Source organism: Crotalus tigris, unplaced genomic scaffold (assembly GCF_016545835.1).
Source record: "Crotalus tigris isolate CLP2741 ecotype Arizona unplaced genomic scaffold, ASM1654583v1 scf7180000024437.13266115, whole genome shotgun sequence".
In the NCBI taxonomy this organism is placed as follows: Eukaryota; Metazoa; Chordata; class Lepidosauria; order Squamata; family Viperidae; genus Crotalus; species Crotalus tigris.
In genome coordinates, this window is record NW_024100606.1 from 11,170,691 (window position 1) to 11,192,577 (window position 21,887).

At 39.0% G+C, this 21,887-nt stretch overlaps 1 protein-coding gene across 7 annotated transcripts in view; it reads left to right on the forward strand.

Annotated features, from left to right (window-relative positions):
- Positions 1-21,887, forward strand: part of RSU1 (Ras suppressor protein 1) — a 114,865-nt gene that overhangs the window by 37,265 nt on the left and 55,713 nt on the right. For all 7 annotated transcript variants that reach the window (XR_005555218.1, XR_005555219.1, XM_039331737.1 and 4 more), the window contains 3 exons: positions 4,968-5,086; positions 7,579-7,661; positions 8,155-8,269. Coding sequence is in view for 5 of the 7 variants with exons in the window: in XM_039331737.1 (XP_039187671.1) it covers positions 4,968-5,086; positions 7,579-7,661; positions 8,155-8,269 (317 nt within the window). In the remaining 2 variants the exon portion in view is untranslated. The remainder of the gene's footprint in view (positions 1-4,967; positions 5,087-7,578; positions 7,662-8,154; positions 8,270-21,887) is intronic.

A 21,887-nucleotide genomic window follows, 5' to 3' on the forward strand; every position in this document is an offset into this window, starting at 1 on the left:
TGATTAAGACAGACACTGGGCAAAAGAAAAAGACTAAAGTGGAAACTAAGAAAATAGATGATGGGACTTACCAGAGAGAATACTTAAAAAAGAAACGTGTTTGAATATGGTTAAAGAAATAGAAAAGTTTTGGAATATATATGTCACTCTAAAAGCGATAAATTCTCTAAAAATAATATAGTATGCTTTTTCTCTTTTTTATTCTTTTTCTTGATATGAGTAATATAAAAAAGTTGAAATGACTTAGATAAAGGAAATGTTTTAGATATTTAAATGTGATCGAATTTAAGAAAATTATAATGGATAAAATGTTTTGAATAAGAGTTAAAGGATTAGATGACTAGATGTATTAAATGGAATATTTAAAGATTAAATATATTTTAATTATGGTTAAAAAGAATAAGAAATTTAGAAAATAAATATATATTAGCTTAGGAGGGATATATATTTTAAGTAGTATGTTATTTTTATGTTTCTTTACTCTTGCTCTCTTTTCTTTTTTTTCATGTTTTATCTATTCCTTAAGAAATGTAAAAGTATGAGATGGTTCATATGGAAAAATAGAGTTAAATTCTTAAATGTAATTAATTTTTGAGAAAATCTTAACCAGTAAGAATATTTAGAATTTAATGGGAGAAACAAACTAAAATAAGGACTGTAACAGGATCTATGATAAGGCAACCAGAATGATTGGATAGAAAAGGAATATTATATTGATGTGATTATTATTTTTAGGACTATTGGGAAAAAATATATATTTAACTGTTATCTATAAAAACAATAAGAATTGTATTAAGTCAATGTTTGCAAAAGAGAATATAGTATTTTGGGAGAAGAGGAAATCAACTAAACTATTATGTGGATTATGGATTATAGAAATCAGTTGTTAGTGATTGTTTTACAAATGTAGCTCAGACCACACACTGTTTACCAATTATTAAGTGATTTATGTTTTTTTGAAAAATCAATAAAATATATTACAAAAAAAGGAGAAAGAGCTTTATTTTATTTATATTAGGTATAGACTGAAGTAGAAAGTGGCTTTGATAGATGTAAGGTTACTATTACAATACCCTGCCTAAATTAAAGCACATTCCCTTAACTACCGTATATTCCGGCGTATAAGACGACTTTCTAAACACTTAAAATCTTCGCAAAAGTGGGGGGTCGTCTTATACGCCGGAAAAATATTACTCAGCAAGTTTTCTCTTCCCCCCCCCCTCTCTCTCACTCAAAAAGAGTCCTAGGGTTATTATTAAAACCAGCCGATCAACTAAAGATATCTCTGAGAGTACGATAGGCATTATCTGGCTGTTGTGACGGTAAGATTTCCTGGAGGTTTAATCCCCATTCTATAATGCTACATTGCAAACCGTCTCCTCTCTTCTTCCCTCCCTTTTGCATCCCAATTCCTTGCCCACCCCTCCAGAACTGCGGATTGGTAGTGGCCATCCCCTGATTAATTCATTCAAAGGAAGTAGAAAGGGATGGCCCATGTAATGGGGAAGGGGGGAAAAGAATTGTAGGGTGGTTTTTTTATATAATGAAAACAAACCTAAGCATCTGCGTCCATTCGAGGCACTTTTCAGTGCTTCTTCATGCAAGCTTTTCAGCGTTTACCTCTCACTGCCGGTGAGAGTAGCTTGGGGGAGGCGGAGCTTATGGGTCTGGAAGGGGAGGGGTGTCAGCTAAATTCCTCTCGGAGTTAAGAAGCAGGAATGGAGTGGGGACAGAAAACAGCTACACAATCCTTTTGCCCGAGCTTATGCAAGCAGTTTCTCCCCCCCCCTGCCTAAATAAACTTGCATGGTGCATTTGTGGTGTTATTTATGACAGATCCTGGCTGGTCAATCTGGCTCCCATCTATAAGTACTGTAGTGCACTGAGTTTTAATAACAAATTAAAAGGAAAGCATTTACTCCCCCCCCCATTACCTGAAAAGGGGGCAACTTATCACATTTATGGAAATGCAAGTTTTCGAAGGGCGAATGCCTTTCTTACTTAGCTTATTAACTGCTTCCTTTCCTTCTTCCCTAAACATTCTGGCTGTCTCCAATTTCATTCTTGGTAGTGTTGCTTTAAAAAACTGCTGAGAAGTCCTTTTGCAGGCAGGGCAATTTTCATCAAGGTGTGTGTGCGATTGACAAGGCAGAGCCTTTGAAAAACAGGCAGGCTTTCTGCTCACTCAGCTTGGAGAGGCTGTGGAGTATTCGCAGGGTGGAAGACTGAGAGGAGGAGATCCCTGTGTGCAGCCTGTTTGCTCCAAGCCAAAGCTTGCTACTGGGGGGAGGGCAATGGAAGGGACCCAGGGAGTCACACGCATGCCTACATGTGCACGCACACACCCTGAGCTACTCATTTGGACTTACAGGTGGCCAATGAGAACTCAGAAACTGTGCTCCCTTTCCCCCTCCCTCATGGAATTAGCTTGTCCATTTTTTCCCTAGGGCCTATACAGGAGTAGGCAACCTTGGCTCTTTTATGACTCATGGACTTCAACTCCCAGAATTCCTGAGCCAGCATAGCTGGCTCAGGAATTCTGGAAGTTGAAGTCCATGAGTCATAAAAGAGCCAAGGTTGCCTACCCCTGGCCTATAAGATGACAGGAAGGGTTGGGCAGGCAGGGAGAGCTGATCCACCCAATCCAAGCAGGCTTTGTATACAACAACCAGCTAAGGTTCATCGCTTGCTGTGATTGGCTGGTTGTTGTATACTGGGTACATACAGTACAGCACCAGTATCTGTACCAGTTCATACAGTACAGCACCAATACATACAGTACAGTATACAAATGTCCAATAGTCAAGACCCTATCATGGCTCCACCAGCAAGAAGAAGGAAATATGAAGCCAGTTTCAAACTTAAAGTTGTAAACTTTGCCATGGAACATAATAACTGCGCTGCTGCAAGACAATATGGAGTAACAGAAAAGATGGTTCGGGACTGGAAGGCAAATGAAAAAGCATTAAAGAGTATGCCAAGGGGTAAGTGTGCATTAAGAAGAGGCACCCCACATTGGCCAGAACTTGAAAAACATGTAGCAGACATGGTGAATGAGCATCGCCAAAACGGTTATGTAGTGACACGAAATAAAATACGTTTGTTTGCACTTCAGTGGGCCAAATCTAACCCAGATCACAGCAACAGATTTAAGGCCACTGCATCCTGGTGTACTAGATTCTTGGAAAGGCATAATATGGTACTGAGGCAAAAGACGAAAATTGCACAAAAATTACCTGCAGATCTTGATAGCAAAGTAATTAGTTTCCATCAATACATAATACAACAGCGCATTAAACATGGCTATGCATTAAGTAGTATTGGAAATATGGATGAAACTCCAATGAATTTTGATATGGTTGGAAATAAAACTGTCCATCAGAAAGGTGAAAAAACAATTTTAATTAAAACAACAGGACATGAGAAGTCCAGTTTTACAGTGGTACTAGCATGCACAGCTGATGGTGCCAAACTGAGACCAATGATTATTTTTAAAAGAAAAACAATGCCAAAACTCAAGTTCCCTGTTGGTTGTTTTGTACATGTGAATGAAAAAGGCTGGATGGATGAAGAAGGGGTAAAGCTATGGCTTGATAATGTATGGAGCAGGCGACCAGGTGGACTTATTCAAAAACGTAGTCTACTGGTGTGGGATATGTTCAGGGCTCATTTAACTCCCAGCACCAAGCAAAAGCTTGCAAGACTAAACACAGATGTGGCAGTTATTCCTGCAGGATTAACATCGTTAGTACAGCCACTGGATGTATGCCTAAACAAGCCATTTAAAGATCGCATTCGAGAACAGTGGAATGAATGGATGGTTAGTGGCGAAAAGTCATTCACAAAAGGAGGAAACATGCGTGCTCCACAATTGGATGTTTTGTGCAAGTTTGTCATAAAAGCCTGGAATGATATTGATGCAGAAACAATAATCAAGTCTTTCAAGAAGTGTGGCATATCAAATTCATTAGATGGTATGGAGGACGACTACTTGTGGCAAGATGAAGAGGAAGCCGAAGCTGAGACCACACCATCTGATACGGAATTCGATCCATACGATGACTGCCTTGCAAATGTATCACAAGATGTCATTGATATTTTTATGATATCAGATGATGAACAGGATGATTTTAAAGGCTTTTAAAGGGAAAGTATTATGCCAGCAAAACCTATAAAAATAGCTTGCAGTTATGATGGGCGTTGCTGACTCGCCAGGGACTTGCCCGGCACTTGCTCTCTCTATTGTTTGTTATCTTCCTCCTATCATCATCAGTTCCAGTTTGGTTGACAGCTTAGAAAACAAATAGCATGGCAGCTCCCATGGGTTTATTGTCTTATCCTTCCTTTCAGCTTTAGAGTGAATTAGGAAAAGTTTAATCACTTGCACTGTTTTATGTTTACATGTTTGATGACAAACAGCCTTATGTTTATAAGTGACAGTTTTCCTGCTAAGTACCTTTATGCCATAAGCATTTGAATTAAAATTACCATATTGAAATCAAATCTGATGTTTTTTAATTTTTATTTGGTGTGCGTTGAAAGAGGGGTAGTCTTATACGGCGAGTATAGCCCAAACTCTATATTTTAACTGGAAAAGTTGGGGGTCGTCTTATACGCCCAGTCGTCTTATACGCCGGAATATACGGTACTCTTATTTCCTGATCTTGAGAAGAGGTAACATCCATCTTGAAAGTTTATCAAAGCCACATGATTTTTTTTAAGGATGCCCATTTATTAATTGGACTTTTTATATAATTCTTCCTGCCTTTTGGTATATATGTTTGATCAGGGTTTTTTATTACAGTATTAGCTTCTTGTTCGGGATTGTGAAAGATATTATTGAAAGGACTCTCCATATGGATTTTAAAATATAGTAACGCTGATGCAGGCTACGTATATCATGTGAAATGTCACTGTTTCTTATGTATCAAAAATAATGCCAATTTACAACCTGCATTCATTCTTAGGATGAACAGGCTCAACACCTTGCCACGAGGATTTGGCTCTTTACCAGCTCTGGAAGTTCTTGATTTGACTTACAATAATTTAAATGAAAAGTCCCTGCCTGGAAACTTCTTCTATCTAAGTAAGAACTCATCTTTTAAAACAAACAAACAAACAAAACTTTAAATCATCTTGAAAAGTTACTTTGCTTTCTCCAACTGATTTATTTGAGAAAGACTGTTTTCTAAAAAGAATGTTTGAGATATATGTTTCCTCCTCCGAGTCCTCTTGAATATTTCTACATAGCTTGGTGATCTGTATCCTTTGATCTATAGTCACCTGATATTTGTGGAACAAATGGACAAACAGGTGTGTTTGATCAGCTGCGCTTCGGTCATATTTCCTTGAATTTCATTCAGCATTTGTAAAATGAAAGTTGGGAAATGCAGCACTATGCTGGGACCATTACAGGAGCTGCTGTTTGTGTCACGGAATGCTAGCTAGCAACCAAGTTGTGATTACTTTCTTTCAATAACTCTTAGTTCTATGTATTATAAATATCATGTTTTCAATTAGCATTTGGTATCATCAGGCAAATGCATTCATTTCAGCAAGGCTCAGTGATGCTTTCTTCTATTTTCTGGGAAGGTGCATATATCTCTGTAGGCAGACAAGAAAGCAGAGACACAGAACTAAATATACAAGCATATCAAGTTTATTTTTGAAAGTGCCATTCAGTAAATATATCATTTTTGATATGGCTCTCAGTAAATCACAGGATCTCAAATTTGTGATTCACAAAGAAATCCCCCCCCCCAAGAAGCTTTTTTCTTTGAAAAACAAAGATGAAACTCTACAATTTCAATTTACTTTAGAATGAAGGATTAGGGCTCAGTGCTAAGTCTAATCATGGTCCCAAGCTAGCCTCCCCTAACCAGAAATTAAGAAACACCTCAAAATTGAAACAAAACCTGTTTGTAACAAAGAAATGGGTGAGGAAGCCATCTTTTTTCCCCCTTTCCCAATATCACTATGTTGAGATTGTGACAGAACACGAAAAGACTTTGTTGTTTATTTATATTCAAAATCTCAATTAAAAAACTCAATTCAGTTTTAAAAATTTAAAAATATTCTTGCAAAAACATTCACAAAATATATGGAATATTTTTGTGGGTTTGATTATTTAAAACATTCACAGGTTGGGACAGAAATGGGATGGAACAATTTAAAGCTTGAAAATGAAAAACTAAAATAAACTTTGCTTTTCTGTAAGTGTGAGAGATATAATCTCTGCTCAGCTTTGAATATGATTACTATTTTTGAAATGTGCTTAGACATTTCAAATGTCTAATATCTTATTAATGTTCCATGAAGTGTTTTCTTAGAGCCCTATGCTTAGAATGATTGAAATATTTTTTGAGCTAAACAGTTTGTTTAACAACTATATTGTTGAAAGACAGAATGAAAAGAATACAATTAACCCAAATTATTTAAATCTTTGTTCTGTTAAAATGATCCCACTTTCCATTTTTTTTATGATGCATACATAATTTTTTATTTGTTTGTGTTCTAATGCACCATTTCTCAACATTTCACATCTTAAATTCCACCAAATGTTTTATCAAAGAATCTAGTCAAGAAAAAGGGATGTGCTTTTTTTCCAAGAAGAAGATACAGTATAGCGATTATGTTACAATATTATCAATTAATATAGTTTAAGTACATAAAACATTTCAGCAATATTGCAGTAATGTTCTATATTGCAAATACTCTGATATAATAAAAATTATTTTAAATAGCATGTTGACAATTAACTATATATTGTAAATATTGTAAAATAATAATTGTTAGCTAATTAGACAGGAAACAATGCTTACTACTAGGGGGACAAAATTTCCACAAGCCTCAATCAAGAAATACATCCAATTAATGAATGAGTGCTAATGAGCTGAAGCAGTATATGCAGTCTTACCAGTTATTTACCAATATATGCAGTCTTTCCCTAAATCATACCCAAATTATACCTAAATAATTTTTGAGAGCTAGCTAGCTCATAACATTGTTTTATTGTATTTTGACTCAAGAAGCATTCTGTCAAAATGCTCTTGGAGATTTCAACTTGCCTTCATTTGCCATTTTCTCTCTCTTGAGGGCTCCTTCCTCATCTAGGGAGAGGAGTTGTGCCTCTCTAATTACTTCTACATATTTAAGAAATAATATCCTAGTCTATTTTTTTTTAAAAAAAGATATGTTAACAGCTTCTTATTTCACAAATCTAACATGGAGATTATGAATGCTAATTTGAATAATGGTTAGTAATAAACTTGGATAGTTTCTGTATTGACAAGTTAGTATTGCGGTGGTGTGCTACAATCTGCCAGAGAGCAATGTAGTAGAATTTGTTAATTATGTCGGCCCGCCCTTTTGGATATAGATGTTTTCCTGAGCAGAGCAATAGTACATAAGCCAGTAAATCTAAGTTTGACCTGCTTGTTATTATTGTGAGCCTTGGGTATGTCAAAGGCTTTTCACCAAGTCAGGGTTATTAATCAAACCTGACACATTTTCATTGATCAGGCTTCAAATGGTCGGGTTGTATGCCACCCTGTTTATATATTGCTGTTTAATTTGCAGCCACCCTGCGTGCACTCTATCTAAGTGACAACGATTTTGAAACCCTGCCATCAGATATTGGGAAGCTCACGAAGTTGCAGATAGTAAGTAATTTATCTAAATTCTTGGGGGGAGGGGGAAATCAATTTATTTTTGCAGTCCTAGTTTGAGTAGAATCAAATCAATTTGCAAGAAGTCATGGGAGTTTGTAGGAGTTATTGTCTATTTTTAATCAGAAAGTACTTATGCATACATGGGAAAAATGGGTGGAGTGAAGTAGCAAAAAGGAAAAGAGCTAGTTGTGTTTGTGGCAAGTCTTGATCTACATCTTTTGAGCTGAGAATTGACCTGACAGCTTCATCATGTAGTACATTTAATCTCCTTACTAAATTGACCTATTTTCTAGTATATATACATTGAATGATAATTTGAGCAATCAGGATTTATGCTACATGATAAACTACATATTCAGTTCAACCAAGTTAAGCCTAACTAACCTTAGCATGTTGTGCATATGCAGTATCTCTTATTTAAATATATTTTGTATATGCAGATTGTTTCTCTGATTAACTCTTAAATATTTTCCTTTTTGTAAAGCTTAGCTTTAGGGATAATGACTTGATATCACTCCCAAAAGAAATTGGGGAACTCACACAGCTTAAAGAACTTCATATCCAAGGAAACCGTCTTACAGTATTGCCTCCAGAATTAGGTAAGTTTGATACCTTGTTGAATAGCCAAAAAGTTCTGGAAAGGGTATAGTTTTGGATAGCTTTCATATTTCAAACAAATTAGTGTGCTTCTCGTCCTGTTCTTTCCTCTGGTTTTATTAAATTCAGAGTGGGTATTCAGCCACAAAGTTTAATAAAAATTGTTGCAAATTGGGCAGCATAGAAGTTTGAGGGAGGGAAGTGCCAAGTTTGGAAGCCAAAGGATATAAAGCAGTGGTTCTCAACCTGTGGGTCGTGACCCCTTTGGAGTCAAATGACCCTTTCACAGGGATCGCCTAACCTGCGGCTCCGGAGCCTTCTCTGCCATTTGCAGAGAGAAAGAGAGGGGGGGCAGTTGCACTTCCCTTCTCTCATGCAGACTTGCCCCCTCGCAGAGCTCCTGATTGGCCCTGCGGCCGGGTGCCCTGCCCCCTGGGAGAAGGCCCTTTCCTTGGCTGGCCCCGACCGAAGTGCATGTGGCTGGGGAACTGTACAGGGAAGCCCTGGGATCCCCGCTGGGAGTGGCCCAGCAGAGCCCCCGCTGAGCAGGCCAGCCCTCCCGCAAGCTGCGGCCCCAGTTGGCCAAGCAGCAGCAGAGCCGGAGATGGAGGGTGAATGGCAGGGGTAGGGAGGGGGCTTTGAGTCCATGGAGCACCCCGTGAAGCAGTCTCAGGGCAGGTAGTGCGGCCCCCTGGCTTACCTGCACGAGGCGGAGGGGCAGGCGGTTCCTGGGCTGTCCCTGGGTTGGTGAGCTGGCCATGTGTCTCCCAGGCCAGTGGGGGCAGTGGCCGGCAGGAGCTTCCTGGGCAGTTCCTGGGCTGCTGAGCCAGCCACGCGTGTTTCTGGGCCGGGCGGCAGTCCTGGCTGGGGCAGCGGCCAGCTGGGGCATTGGTTCCTGGGCCGTCCTTGGGCCACTGAGCTGGCCATGTCCCGGACTGGGCAGCAGTCCTGGCTGGGGCGGCAGCATCACTTTGGTCCTGGTGGGGCCGGCAGCTGTTGGGGCCGGTGGCTGGCAGGGGCATTGGGTCCTGGCTGGCCGCCATTGTTCCCAGGCCACTGAGCCAGCCACACGTCTCCCTAGACTGGGCGGCAATCCCAGCTGGGACGGCGGCATCGTTCGGTCCCAGCGGGGATGGCGGCCGGCAGCCGGCAGGGGAATTGAGCCGGCCATATGTCTCCCCAGGCTGGGCAGCAGTCCTGGCTGGGGCAGTGGCATTGCTTCAGTCCCGATGGGGGGCAGCGTCCCGGTCTGGTCCGTGGTGCCCCAGGCGCCTTTCAGCGCCTTCTGCCTCCTGCCCTCCCATGCTTGGCCTTCCTGGGACCTCCGCCCATTTTCCCAGGCCCGAAGCAGGAGAGGAAATGCTGCTTTCTGGGCATGGAAAGGGGCTTCCCCCTCCCAGCCCCCCATCCACTGGGGAGGGGGCATCCTCTGGACCGGGATTGGGGTTGTGCAAATTGCAGCACACCTCCTTTCCCGCTGCCCAGCCTGGCCCAGCTCGCCCTCCTGCGGCAGGCAGAGCTCAGCAGGGTTTGGCCCTGGAAGGCTGAGCAGACCCGGTGAGGGAGCCATTCCCGCCCCATGGCCGGCTGGCCAGGAATCTCGTCCGGCTCGGGGGCTGCCTGCCCACTGTGGGGATGTCCACGTCAGCTGCCTCCTAGCGGGCCCACTAATTGGCTCCCGGCCGGCTTCTTCCATGAGACAGGCACCCAGGACTCCGTGGAGCTGCCCCTAATTGCGCCCGGGAGGGCCCGACCGAACCCCGGGCTGACTTGCACGGCTCCAAAATGCTGCTTGCATGAATTCTTTCTGCCTCCTGGGGGGAAGTTGCACCTCATGGCCCAATTATTATGGGTCTTATTCCAGCATGGTCACTTAATTTGGATGCTTCTGTTGTTTTTATTGGTTTTGCTTTCATTGCTCTTTTTAAAAGTTTTTAGTATTTTTAATTGTAATACATCTTTGAACTCTAACCTGCCCAGAGCCACTGAAAGGGAAAACCTGAGATATTGAGGGGAGAGGGGAGAGGAGAGGAGAGGAGAGAGGGGGGGAGCGGAAATAGAGAGAAAGAGGGAGAGGAAAGAGAGGAAGAGAGAGGGAGAGAGGAAAGAGGTAAGAAAGAGAGACAGAGAGGAAAGAGAGAGAGGGGGAGAGGAAAGATAGAGAAAGAGGGAAGAGAGAAAGGGAGAGGAAAGAGAAAGGGAGAGAGGGAGAAGAAAGAGAGAAAGAAAGAGGAAAGAGAGAAAGAAAGAGGAAAGAGAAATAGGGAGAGGAAAGAGAAAGAGAGGAAAGAGAAAGGGAAGAGAAAAAGAGGGAGAGGAAAGAGAAAAGAGAGGAAGAGAAAGAGAGGAAAGAGAGAAAGAGACAGAAGAGGGAGAGGAAAGATAGAAAGAGAAAGAGGAAAGAGAAAGAGGGAAGAGAGAAAGAGAGGGAGAGGAAAGAGAAAGGGAGAGAAGGAGAGGAAAGAGAGAGAGAGGAAAGAGAAAGGGAAGAGAGAAAGAGGGAGAGGAAAAAGGAAGAGAAAGAGAGAGAGAGAGGGGAAAGATAGAAAGAGAGGGAAGAGAAAGAGGGAGAGGAGAGAGGGAGAGAAAGAGAGAGAGAGAGAGGAAAGCATAATCACTATGTTTTAATTATGTTCAATTCGTAACAATGAAAATACATCCTGCATATCAGATATTTCCATTACGATTCATAACAGTAGCAAAATTACATTTATGAAGTAGCAACAAAAATAATTTTATGATTGGAGGTCACCACAACATGAGGAACTGTATTAAAGGATTGCGGCATTAGGAAGGTTGAGAACCACTGATATAAAGTGAATCATCACATGACTAGACCCAATTTTATGATCATAAGTCCAGCTTCTCCAATGGAGATTTTTGCTAGAAATAGATGAAAAAGGTTGTAAATGACTAAAACATTGCAGCTGGTTATAAATGTGAGCTGGTTGCTAAGTGCCCAAATTTCAAACGTGACTGTGAAAGTGAGCAATAGTTGTAAGAGTAAGTACAGATTGTAAAACACTTTTTCCAAGGCCATTATAATTTTGAACTATTGTGAAACATAAGTTAAGGATTACCTATATTAGAGTTAGAAAATGGCATAGAAAATGATTGGAAATCACTTTGAGAGCGGGCAACTAAATTTCATTTTTGATGTGTGCTGTTGTGCCCACAGTAAAAAAAAATGACAATAAAAGTTATCTTATCTAATAATCCTTTTTACCTTGCATATATGGTGTTCCTCTCCATTTTTCTTTAAAGCATATGAATCATTTTTTAGGTTTCTGTGTGAACCTCAAAAGAGATACTGCTGGTTTAAGAGTTATATCAATGACACTCTGTTTAATGATACAGTTCACTGAAGCAGCAGCAGCATCTTTTTTCAGGCTGGCCAGGAACTGAAAAAAAGATATGCGTGATTTAATAAATATCAAAGAGATGCTGTCTTCCCATTCATTATCTGTATATGAAGTCGATGATACTGTACCTTGGAATATTTGAATATGCATTTCCCCTTTTTTTCAGTCAATTAATCTCACAGTCATTTAGAATTGACTAAAACTGGATTTTCACATAACAGTTTTGTTATGCCATGAATCAAAGGCAACTCTTAACCAGTTATTTTTGTTTTGAATTCTAAATGTTCCTTGTACTCATTGTGTATTATTAACCTAGGCAGGCATTAAGTTTTAAACTATAGTGTTCATTTGTCAATAAGATATAATGAACTAATGAATAATGGGTATATCAGAAGAGCCTTCTATGTGTTGGTTCCTTCCCACGGAACATTAGTTCTTCGGAAATAAGACCAGACTCCACTTTGACACTCTTTCAAAAGGCTCTGAAGACATGGGTTTGCCAGTGAGTCTGTAGGCATCAGGGTACTTGGTTTGATTGTACTTGATTTGATTGTTGCCACCAGGGATATGGAAATTTATTTTGTATTTGGGATTTTTATTTCTGTAAGCTGCCTGGAGTCACTATGACTGTGTTGGGCAGCCATATAAGGTTTGTTAAATAAATAAAAATGAATTGCTGAACTATCCACCCTTTCTAACTAACTTTTTTAGAGCTGAAATCGAAGTTCAGCACACCTAGTAAACCTATGGACATAGTTTTTTGAAACGTAGTTTTGAAAACCATGATAAATAATAAAGCTTTTTAGAGCTTCAGAGGAGCACTTCAGCTTGATAAAATCTTGGTTAAAATGCCCTTCTTCAACTTCAACTAATAAGATACAGTCTCACAGTTTTGATCAACATGCTAAAAGGGGTTTCTTTGTATGCACGGCAAAGCATACATAGGTCCACTTCAGTGCTTATATTTAATGCATCAGAAGAGCAATGTGATTTTCTGAGTCCAAGTAAATTAGATTGCTGTCATGGTTTGAACTGAGTCAGTGCCTTTGGGTGGATCTGCTTCATATAGCCTTGTAAAATAAGCTCTCATATGTAAACATTGAAGTTGGTATTGAAGCATCCAAGATTTTAAAGTTATGTACTGCAGTGGAAGACAACTAGTGATTTACTGCAACTAAAATATTGCAACCTGTTACAGTAAATGAAATGCCATGAAGCACTAAATTTATGAAATATGTGTGTGTGTGTGTGTGTGTGTGTGTGTGTACACATACATATACATACATGCATGTATATATGCACATCTATACACTGATGATTTTAAGAACTGGATATTGTTTTAGAAGAAAGCGGAGGTAGAGCCAAACAATCAGATATAGTTGGCAAAATCAGTAGGACATGTCTTAAAGTGCATTTCTTTGCCTTGCCTGTGTACAATGCTATTAAAAAAATTCAGCAAAATGCATAGTAGCCCTAAATAAGGGAGTCATTAATGGTTAGAAAATGGTGCAAAGTCATCAGAAAAAACACAGCCATCGATTAAATAATGAAAGGAAGTTGCACTGCTGTAACAAATTTTGTGGATGTGCAAAAATAATCATGTTATCTAAAAACTGATGAGTGTAGGTTTTATTATTGCATGCCTTGTTTTATATATAGAAACAAGTGATTTAACAAAATGTCAAGAAAAAGAAGAATAAAACAAAGTAAGGTATTTTGGGTAACAAGGGTGAGAGAGGAAGCTGCTTTTTGTTCAGCTTTTGCATTACAGAATATTATGCTGCATTTATCATGTGGCTGTGATATATTGGATTTCTGAAAACTAAATAAGATGGATAACTTAAACAATGTCCGTCTTTTGGCACTAGTGATTCTCCTTTAACATAAATTGAAATATCAAACATAAAAAAAAGAGCTAAACTTGTTTGCCTCATAGCACAGCAGACTGAGAGAAGTACATGGAACTCATTTCATTCTCATGTTAAGAAGTCAGAACCATCTATAAAGTTTGCTTTGAGGGACATGCTAGTAATGACACTCATAGTTTACCAGTTTTATGAATTGAGAAATGCTTGACAAAAGAAAAAACTATATTCACAAGGAAGAACTGGTGTACCAGAATAATTTCTAACCTACATTTAAGCAGATTTGGTAATATCAGTTGAGACCAGTTTTGTTGGAAATACTGTGAATGTGGGATTATTTAATCTGTAATCTTTTTTTTCTCTCCCTCCCAACACATTGGGCGTAGTATTTTCTTCACAAGTGCAAGTGAAGCTAGATTGTCCACCTTGCTCTTATGAGAAATTCATCCCTGTCAGAAGGACTTGCCTAACAGTACATCCTCAGTGGATTGTATAATGTCTAAGGCCTTCCTTCTTTTCTTCGGGAAACAAAGCACGTGATGTCAGAGTAATAAAAGCTAAGCTTTTGAAGCATATAGCAAAGCTGAAGAAAATCATAGTTGGCTATAACTGAACAGTTCATTCTGTTCAGTGGGGTTATCTTATGATTAGCCTTTAATAAAGTTGGATCTGGGAGTATTTATATCTAAATAGGAAAATAAAATTAATTTCTTTCTTCATAGTATTGAAGGAGAATATATCCTTTCTGCTGAAGTAAAAAAAGCACTTGAATTTAAGTTTCTGTCATCTGTGACAAAAAAGTATAATAAAATGGGAGGATCTTTTTAAAGACAAAGAAACAAAATAAAGAATGGGCAATTGAGAGAAAAAGGTTAATAGAATAATATAATGTCCTATGGAATAACCTAAATATTAGAATAGAATTTTAAAAACACTTGAATGAAGAACCCTTATTTTAACTGTGTTATAACTATGTTACTACTTTAATTCTTTAAAATCTTAAAATAGTATGATTTTTTTTCCTCAGTGGAAAGGGTTTTTTTTAAAGAAAAAAAAAACAATTTCTGCTAATGCTAGAGGCAGATTTGAATTAGGCAGAATGTAAATATTAGTATTATGATAACCTTAACCTGTATGATTCAGTATTGGACTTAAACTGAGGAGATCCTCTCCAGAGAAGCTTACTGAGTTAGTTTTAGTTACAGAGTTGTAGAAAAAATACAGAAGGGAATGCTGAGTATATGTTTTGAGCATCTGGAAAAGGCGCAGGATATCTAAGGAATAAATAAAATTACAATTAATAATTCACTTATCTAAATTATAGAATTGAATTAGGATTTTGTTTTCAAGTTTTTCAGTGCTTTTCAGGTGATTTGAATGTTTCCATGCACATTTTAAATTGTTTTAGTCAGTTAGTGTTCAATGCATGTTTTCCTCTTCGTATTTAAAATCTGGTAATGTACGAATAAAATGTCAGGCTGTTATCATGATTTTAGGAAAAATCTGTTCTAATTTTTAGCATTGTTTTCAATGTTTTATTAATGTAAATGGTTGAGATATAATTTTGGTGCTACACCAAGGAAATAAATGTATAAATATTCATCCTCAATGTGATGGAGTGGGCTAACAACCCCTACTTATACTTTTAACCACCATACTTTATTGTTTTAACTTTTACTGGATAGCTGCATACTGCCCAGAATCACTTTCAATGCGAATAGAGTGCCTATATTCTCTCAAGCTGTTCTACAGCATTTCATATTTTAAAAAGCATTGAGTGACAAAATTGGGAGAAATCCATTCCTCTTTTCAGTGCAAGATGAAAGCATCTTTAGAGATGGCTGTTTCATTTTTGTATAGATCTTTAAGCATCTCAGAAAAATGTATATTTTGTTTTGTTAGATAACGTGTGATTTAATTTTGGGGGGAAACTTCTTCAAGACCTTGTGGCAGAAAATCCAAATAAAGTCCTTAATACCCTGACAAAAATAAAAGATAAAATTAATAACCCTAATTTTTCTACCCTTTTTATAATTGTCCTTTTATGCATAAAAGACTAGCTTTTTTCCACCAAAGAAACACAAAGTTTGAGTCTCCAAATAGATAATTATCTCTTTTCAGATATGAATGCATTTCACTAACTTAAAGTTCAGCAATTCATTTTAAATACTGTATCTAACCAGTGAGAAAAGCCAAATTATATATGTACGTCTGATTTAGTACAAACTTTTCAACCTGTGCAAAATTAGAATCCTATCCTCTTCCCAGGTGAAATTTTTGAAGCATGAATTTTACTTAGGTTGTGCAATTTCAGCAGGATGATTTTTTCCTTTATCCCAGAAGTAGCATAGCACTTGCTGAATTGTAAGTAGTGGTTACTGTGTGGGTGGCTTTTGAGACAAGTTCTGTGGTTCTTTTCTGCAGGTAATAAAATGGAAAATCCAATATACAATTGCAGAATAAGCCTTTGAATGAAATACGGTTTTCGTAGTAGCTTTGGTCAGAGAGTTACCACTAATCACAGCACTGGCTTGCTTCTTCAGTTCTTGTTTGAACTAGCTAGCATAGATTTAGACAATCCCGCCTTTTGCTTATTAGATTCTCTTAGTCATAGTGCTTAATCCCACTGTCTGATCCTTGTTAAAACAGAAATACTGTTGCAGCCTCTAATAAAGGGTGAACTAGGGGTGTTCATGGGACTGACTGAGGACTGAATTGCTTCCTACAAGTTACTTCTTAAGATCTGAATATCTGGCAGAAGAGCATTACAGGTAGTGCTTGATTTACGACCACAGTTGAGCCCAAAATTTCTGTTGCTAAGCAAGACATTTGTTAAATAAGTTCTGCCTCATTTTTTGATCTTTCGTGCACAGTTGTTAAATGAATCACTGCAGGGGAACTACCAGAGGACTGGAAAAGAGCTGATGTAGTTCCCATCCTCAAAAAAGGAAAAAAAATGGAAATTACAGACCTATCAGCCTGACCTCAATACCTGGGAAGATCCTGGAAAAGATAATCAAACAACGAATCAACCACCTAGAGGCAAACAAAGTCATTACTAAAAGCCAACATGGGTTTGTCAAAAATAGATCATGCCAGACAAATCTTATTGCATTCTTTGACCAAGTGACAAAATTAGTGGATCAGAGGAATGCTGTGGACATAATTTACTTGGACTTCAGTAAGGCATTTGATAAAGTAGATCACAACCTACTACTTGATAAGATAGAAAAATGTGGGATAGACAGAATCATCACCAGATGGATCTGTAGCTGGCTGACCGGCCGTACTCAGTAAATGGTCCTCAATGGAACTGCATCTATATGAAGGGAAGTGTGTAGTGGGGTGCCCCAGGGCTCTCTTCTGGGCCCAGTACTCTTCAACATCTTCATCAACGATTTGGATGAAGGGATAGATGGGGAACTCATCAAATTTGCAGACGATACCAAGCTGGCAGGAATAGCCAACACTCCAGAAGACAGGCTTAAGATACAAAAGGATCTGGACAGACTTGAACACTGGGCACTAACTAACAAAATGAAATTCAATGGTGAAAAAAGCAAGGTTCTACATTAGGCAAGAAAAACCAAATGCACAAGTACAGCATAGGTGGCACCATGCTCAATAGTAGTAACTGTGAGAGGGACCTCGGAGTCCTAGTAGACAATCACCTAAATATGAGCCAGCATTGTGCTGCAGCTGCCAAAAAGGCCAACACAGTGCTAGGCTGCATTAACAGAGGGATAGAATCAAGATCACGTGAAGTGTTAATACCATCTTCAATGCCTTGGTAAGGCCACACTTGGAATACTGCATCCAGTTTTGGTCACCACGATGTAAAAAAGATGTTGAGACTCTAGAAAGAGTACAGAGAAGAGCAACAAAGATGATTAGGGGACTGGAAGCTAAAACATATAAGGAACGGTTGCTAGAATTGGGTATGTCTAGTTTAATGAAGAGAAGGACAAGGAGGGACATGATAGCAGTATTCCAATATCTCAGGGGCTTCCATAAAGAAGAGGGAATTAAGCTATTTTCCAAAGCACCTGAAGGCAGGACAAGAAGCAACGGGTGGAAACTAATCAAGGAGAGAAGCAACCTAGAACTAAGGAGAAACTTCCTGACAGTGAGAACAATTAATCAGTGGAACAGCCTGCCTCCAGAAGCAGTAAATGTTCCAACACTGGAAGTTTTTAAGAAGAGACTGGACAGCCATTTGTCCGAAATGGTGTGGGGTTTCCTGCCTGAGCAGGGGGTTGGACTAGATGACTTCCAAGGTCCCTTCCAACTTTACTACTATTACTATTACTAAGTTGTTAAGTTAGTAACACAGTTGTTAAGTGAATCTGGCTCCCCCACTGACTTTGCTTATCAGAAGGTCACAAAGGGTGATCACATGACCTTGAGAAATTGCAACTGTCATAAATATGAACCAATTGCCAAGCATCCACATTTTGATCGCATGACCATGGGGATGCTGCAAAGGTTGTAAGTGTGAAAATAGCAGTAGCAATGGCACTTAGACTTATATACCACCCCACAGTGCTTTACGTCACTCTCTGAGTGGGTTACAACTCCTCTTTTTACCAATTTCAGAAGAATGGAAGGCTGAGTCAACCTTGAGCCAGTCAGGATCAAGCTCCAGACTGTGGGCAGAGTTGGCCTGCAATATTGCACTCTAACCACTGGTCATAAGTCACTTTTCCACTGCCATTGTAACTTCAAACAATCATTAACGAATGGTTTTAAGGACTACCTATACTGGGATAATGGCAACTATTCCTAGGGCAACATTTTATTCTTTCTTTCTGCATGAGTTAAGTTTTCTCTAATTACACTGAGCCTTTTTTATTCATAACAGGGTATACAGATCATGGGAAATATAAATTAAGAATAGAGAGAATCATATTACTGGAAAATTCTGATCGGAAATGGCTGTGATGATTAAATCATGCCGATATAGCATCATTCTTAAGCCTCTCCAATTTGCTTCTAAACTCAAAATAAAAATGATTTATATTAACTTTTAAAATCATTAATTAGAAGCTTGTCTACCTATGCAGATGCCAAATGCCAGCATGAGATTTTATGCAATGACATGGAGCAAAAATAACAGTAATAATGCTTATTATTCTAAAAATATTTAACATTCTGACCCTGAAAACCTGTTTGACTTCAGTAAAAAGGGCTTCTGTCTCTCAGTGATACTGTGAGCTATGCTTGGAAGCAACTTAGCCACTGGCAGATTCAACCATACCAGGCAAGACAGACCGGATGATGTATAGTCCAAACACAACCACGTTAATGGTGAACACATGAAATAAATAAAGAGGAGGTTTTTGCCTGATCAACAAGGATCAGGCGCTATCAATGCTAAGCAATCAGGGCAGCCTGGGAAAAACATCAAAGCAAATTAAATGGTCATTTTGAAGAACACTGAGCAATCATGAAATGCTGTTTCAAATCAAATCCTGAAATTGAGGAATTTACTATTCCAATTACTATTTGGAAACACAACTAATCACTTTCAGAAACCAATGAACAGAAATTAATGGATCAACAAAGATATCACATTGCAAGTACCATTGGTACAATTAGCTGAGAATATTAATACAGATATTGCGCTACAATGGCAGTTGGGACCAGAATTTCCACTACTAAAAAATGCAGTGATAAAGTGACACATCATGTGACCACATTGCTTAATGATGGCAATTCTCATTGTTGTCATTAAGCAAGAATTATGGGTTGTTAGGTAAGGACCTGATGTGCCCATGACTTGCTGCACAAAGTGAATGGGGAAGCCGGCAGGAAGTCGAAAGTCCCACATTTGCAAGCAGTGCTAGCAAAGCAAGTGCTGTGGAGCTTTGGTGATGGATGCAGCAGGATCTTTGGGGAAAAGCTGGGGGGAGTCATTTATGGGAAAAATATGGATCTTCCCTGCTGTTTTCTCTGTTGACTTTGTTTGTGGGAAAATAGCAAGGAAGGCTGCAAATGGAGATCACACTGGACACTACAACCAGCATAAATATGGGTTAGTTGCAAGTATCCGAATCACAATCACATAACCATGGGAGTGCTATGATGGCTGGAACTTTAAGGACCAGTTGTAAGTATCTCTTGTTCGGCACCGTTGTAAGTTTGAGTAAGTGGTTATTATTTGTAGTATTGTTAGCTTTCCCAAATAGATCACACTGGAAACACGGTCAGATAGGCATGCAGTACTTTATTGTAAAGCTATGTTAACAGAATCTTACAAGAAAGTATAAATTTCCAGGCTTCTGGTTTGGAATTGTGGCACCAGCGGACGTGTGAGGTGATTGCTGTCTCTGCTGTCCGGTTTTCTCCCACTGAGGGACCCTGAAAAGGGTCGAAAGTCATCCTGGAGGGGTGACGAGTGTGAAGAGGACCCCCGACTGATCGCGGAAGGGTGACAGCCCTCCCGTTTGATCTGGGGAAGCTCTTCTAACTGACGGGGAAAAGATTGGCCATTCACATGGCCCATCACTTATGCCGTTTCCAGCCAAAGCCAAAATCACTATCAAGCACCGCAGAGGATCTGGGTGAGATTCTACCTTCTTTGTATCCCAAGTGCTTGCCTGTAAAAAGCTTCTTGAAACTTCTTCCCTTGTGAGGAGAGAGGGAACATTTTTTCCTTTCCCAACCTCTAAAATGGTGGCATCTGATTATGCAGGGAAAATAAAGCCCCGAAGAGACCAACTAAGTAATTAGACTTGCATCTTTCTGATATATGGCAACCCAAAAAGAAGCGGAAGAAATTAATACCAAGATAGAGGACCTTGAAGAATAGCAACTACAATATATTGAAAATGCTTACAACTAAACCCTGACTGTAACTAAAGAACCTACAACCCAAAAAGTAACGGAAACAGAAGAAAGCAATACCAAGATAGAGGGTATTAAAGATCAACAAGGACAGTATATTGAAAACTTAGATAACCAAACAATAACTACAAAACCGGACATGACCTTTTACTTAAACCAGAAGAAACCTGAGGAAGAAGACCAGACCAAATTGAAGATAAAGATACTAGAGCAAATACGGAGAGCTGACCCACCAGGACAACAATTTAATGATTATACCAGCTCCTCTGGAAAATTGATGACTAGATGGTCTCCTTTAATTCAAGCAACACGTGCAAGAATGAAGGGAGACCTATCTGATGATCTAAAGGCATTGGCATGGAAGCCTGGCTGATACAAAAAGAAAGCTAGAGTTAGATTTAAAAAATGGGATCTTCTGATTTATTAGAGAGGATTTTAAAGTCTTAATGGACTAAAGGGAGATTTTGAGATGAAGAGAAATATGATTATTAGAAAATGATAAAAAAAAATAAAGTATAAATTTCCCACCATCTCCTTTACAGTCTGAGAAACTAGGCAGGCTCACTTTTAAGCCTCTTTTTTCTCCCTATTATGCAGCTATTCCCTCTTATCTGGTCATCCTGAAGACAGAAGGGAAAGGGGGGACATGTTTGAAACCTTTAAATATATTAAGGGTGTGAATAAGGTTCTAAAAGGCAGTATTTTCAATATTAAACAAAAATTAAGAACATAGGGGCATAATCTCAAACTGACAGGAAGGAACTTCAAAAGTAATGTTAGAAAGTATTACTTCACAAAAGGAGTAGTGGAAGCTTGAAACCAACTTCCAATGCAGGGTAGTGGGTCAGTCATTAGTAACTGAGTTTAAATATGCTTGGAATAAACACATCCACCAAAAATGAAAAATTAAAATAAAAAAAATCAAAGGACAGACTCAGTGAACCCCTAGGTCTTTTTTTTTGCCATCCTAGCCTTCCTGTGTTTGCAGGCCTTTGCATCCTATGCTAGTGTGCACACTGTATCTTCTGTCTCCAGCCTCCCTGTGCTGGTGCTGCACTGCAACATCACCACTCCCTATCATCAACTCAAGGATGGTACCCTTGTACTCCTTAGCTGGGACTCCTGCCATTTCCTAGTTAACTACCTTTGTATCTTGGGTTATAATGACAGCATTGTATGGCCATCACTAAGTAATGCAGCCACATGACATTATGTTTTATAACCACACTACTTAGTGACTGCAATCTTGGTCCCAGTTGCTGTCGTAACTTGAGGACTACCTGTATTATTAATGTCAGAAGTCAGTAAAATGTGATGATGCTCAAAAAAATTGATCATTTGGTGACCTTGGGCTTCATTTCTAGTTGATGTCAATATTTGTACTGGTATGTGAGAAAGACACTGAGAAATGGGACGAATAAATGCTGCCCAGGGAATGACAGAAACATAGATTTTTACACCTCTCTTCTAGGTCACATATTGATCTACTTAGTATATAGGATTTGTATTCTCATACTGCCCTTGCTGCTATTGCTGTGTTTTTATTT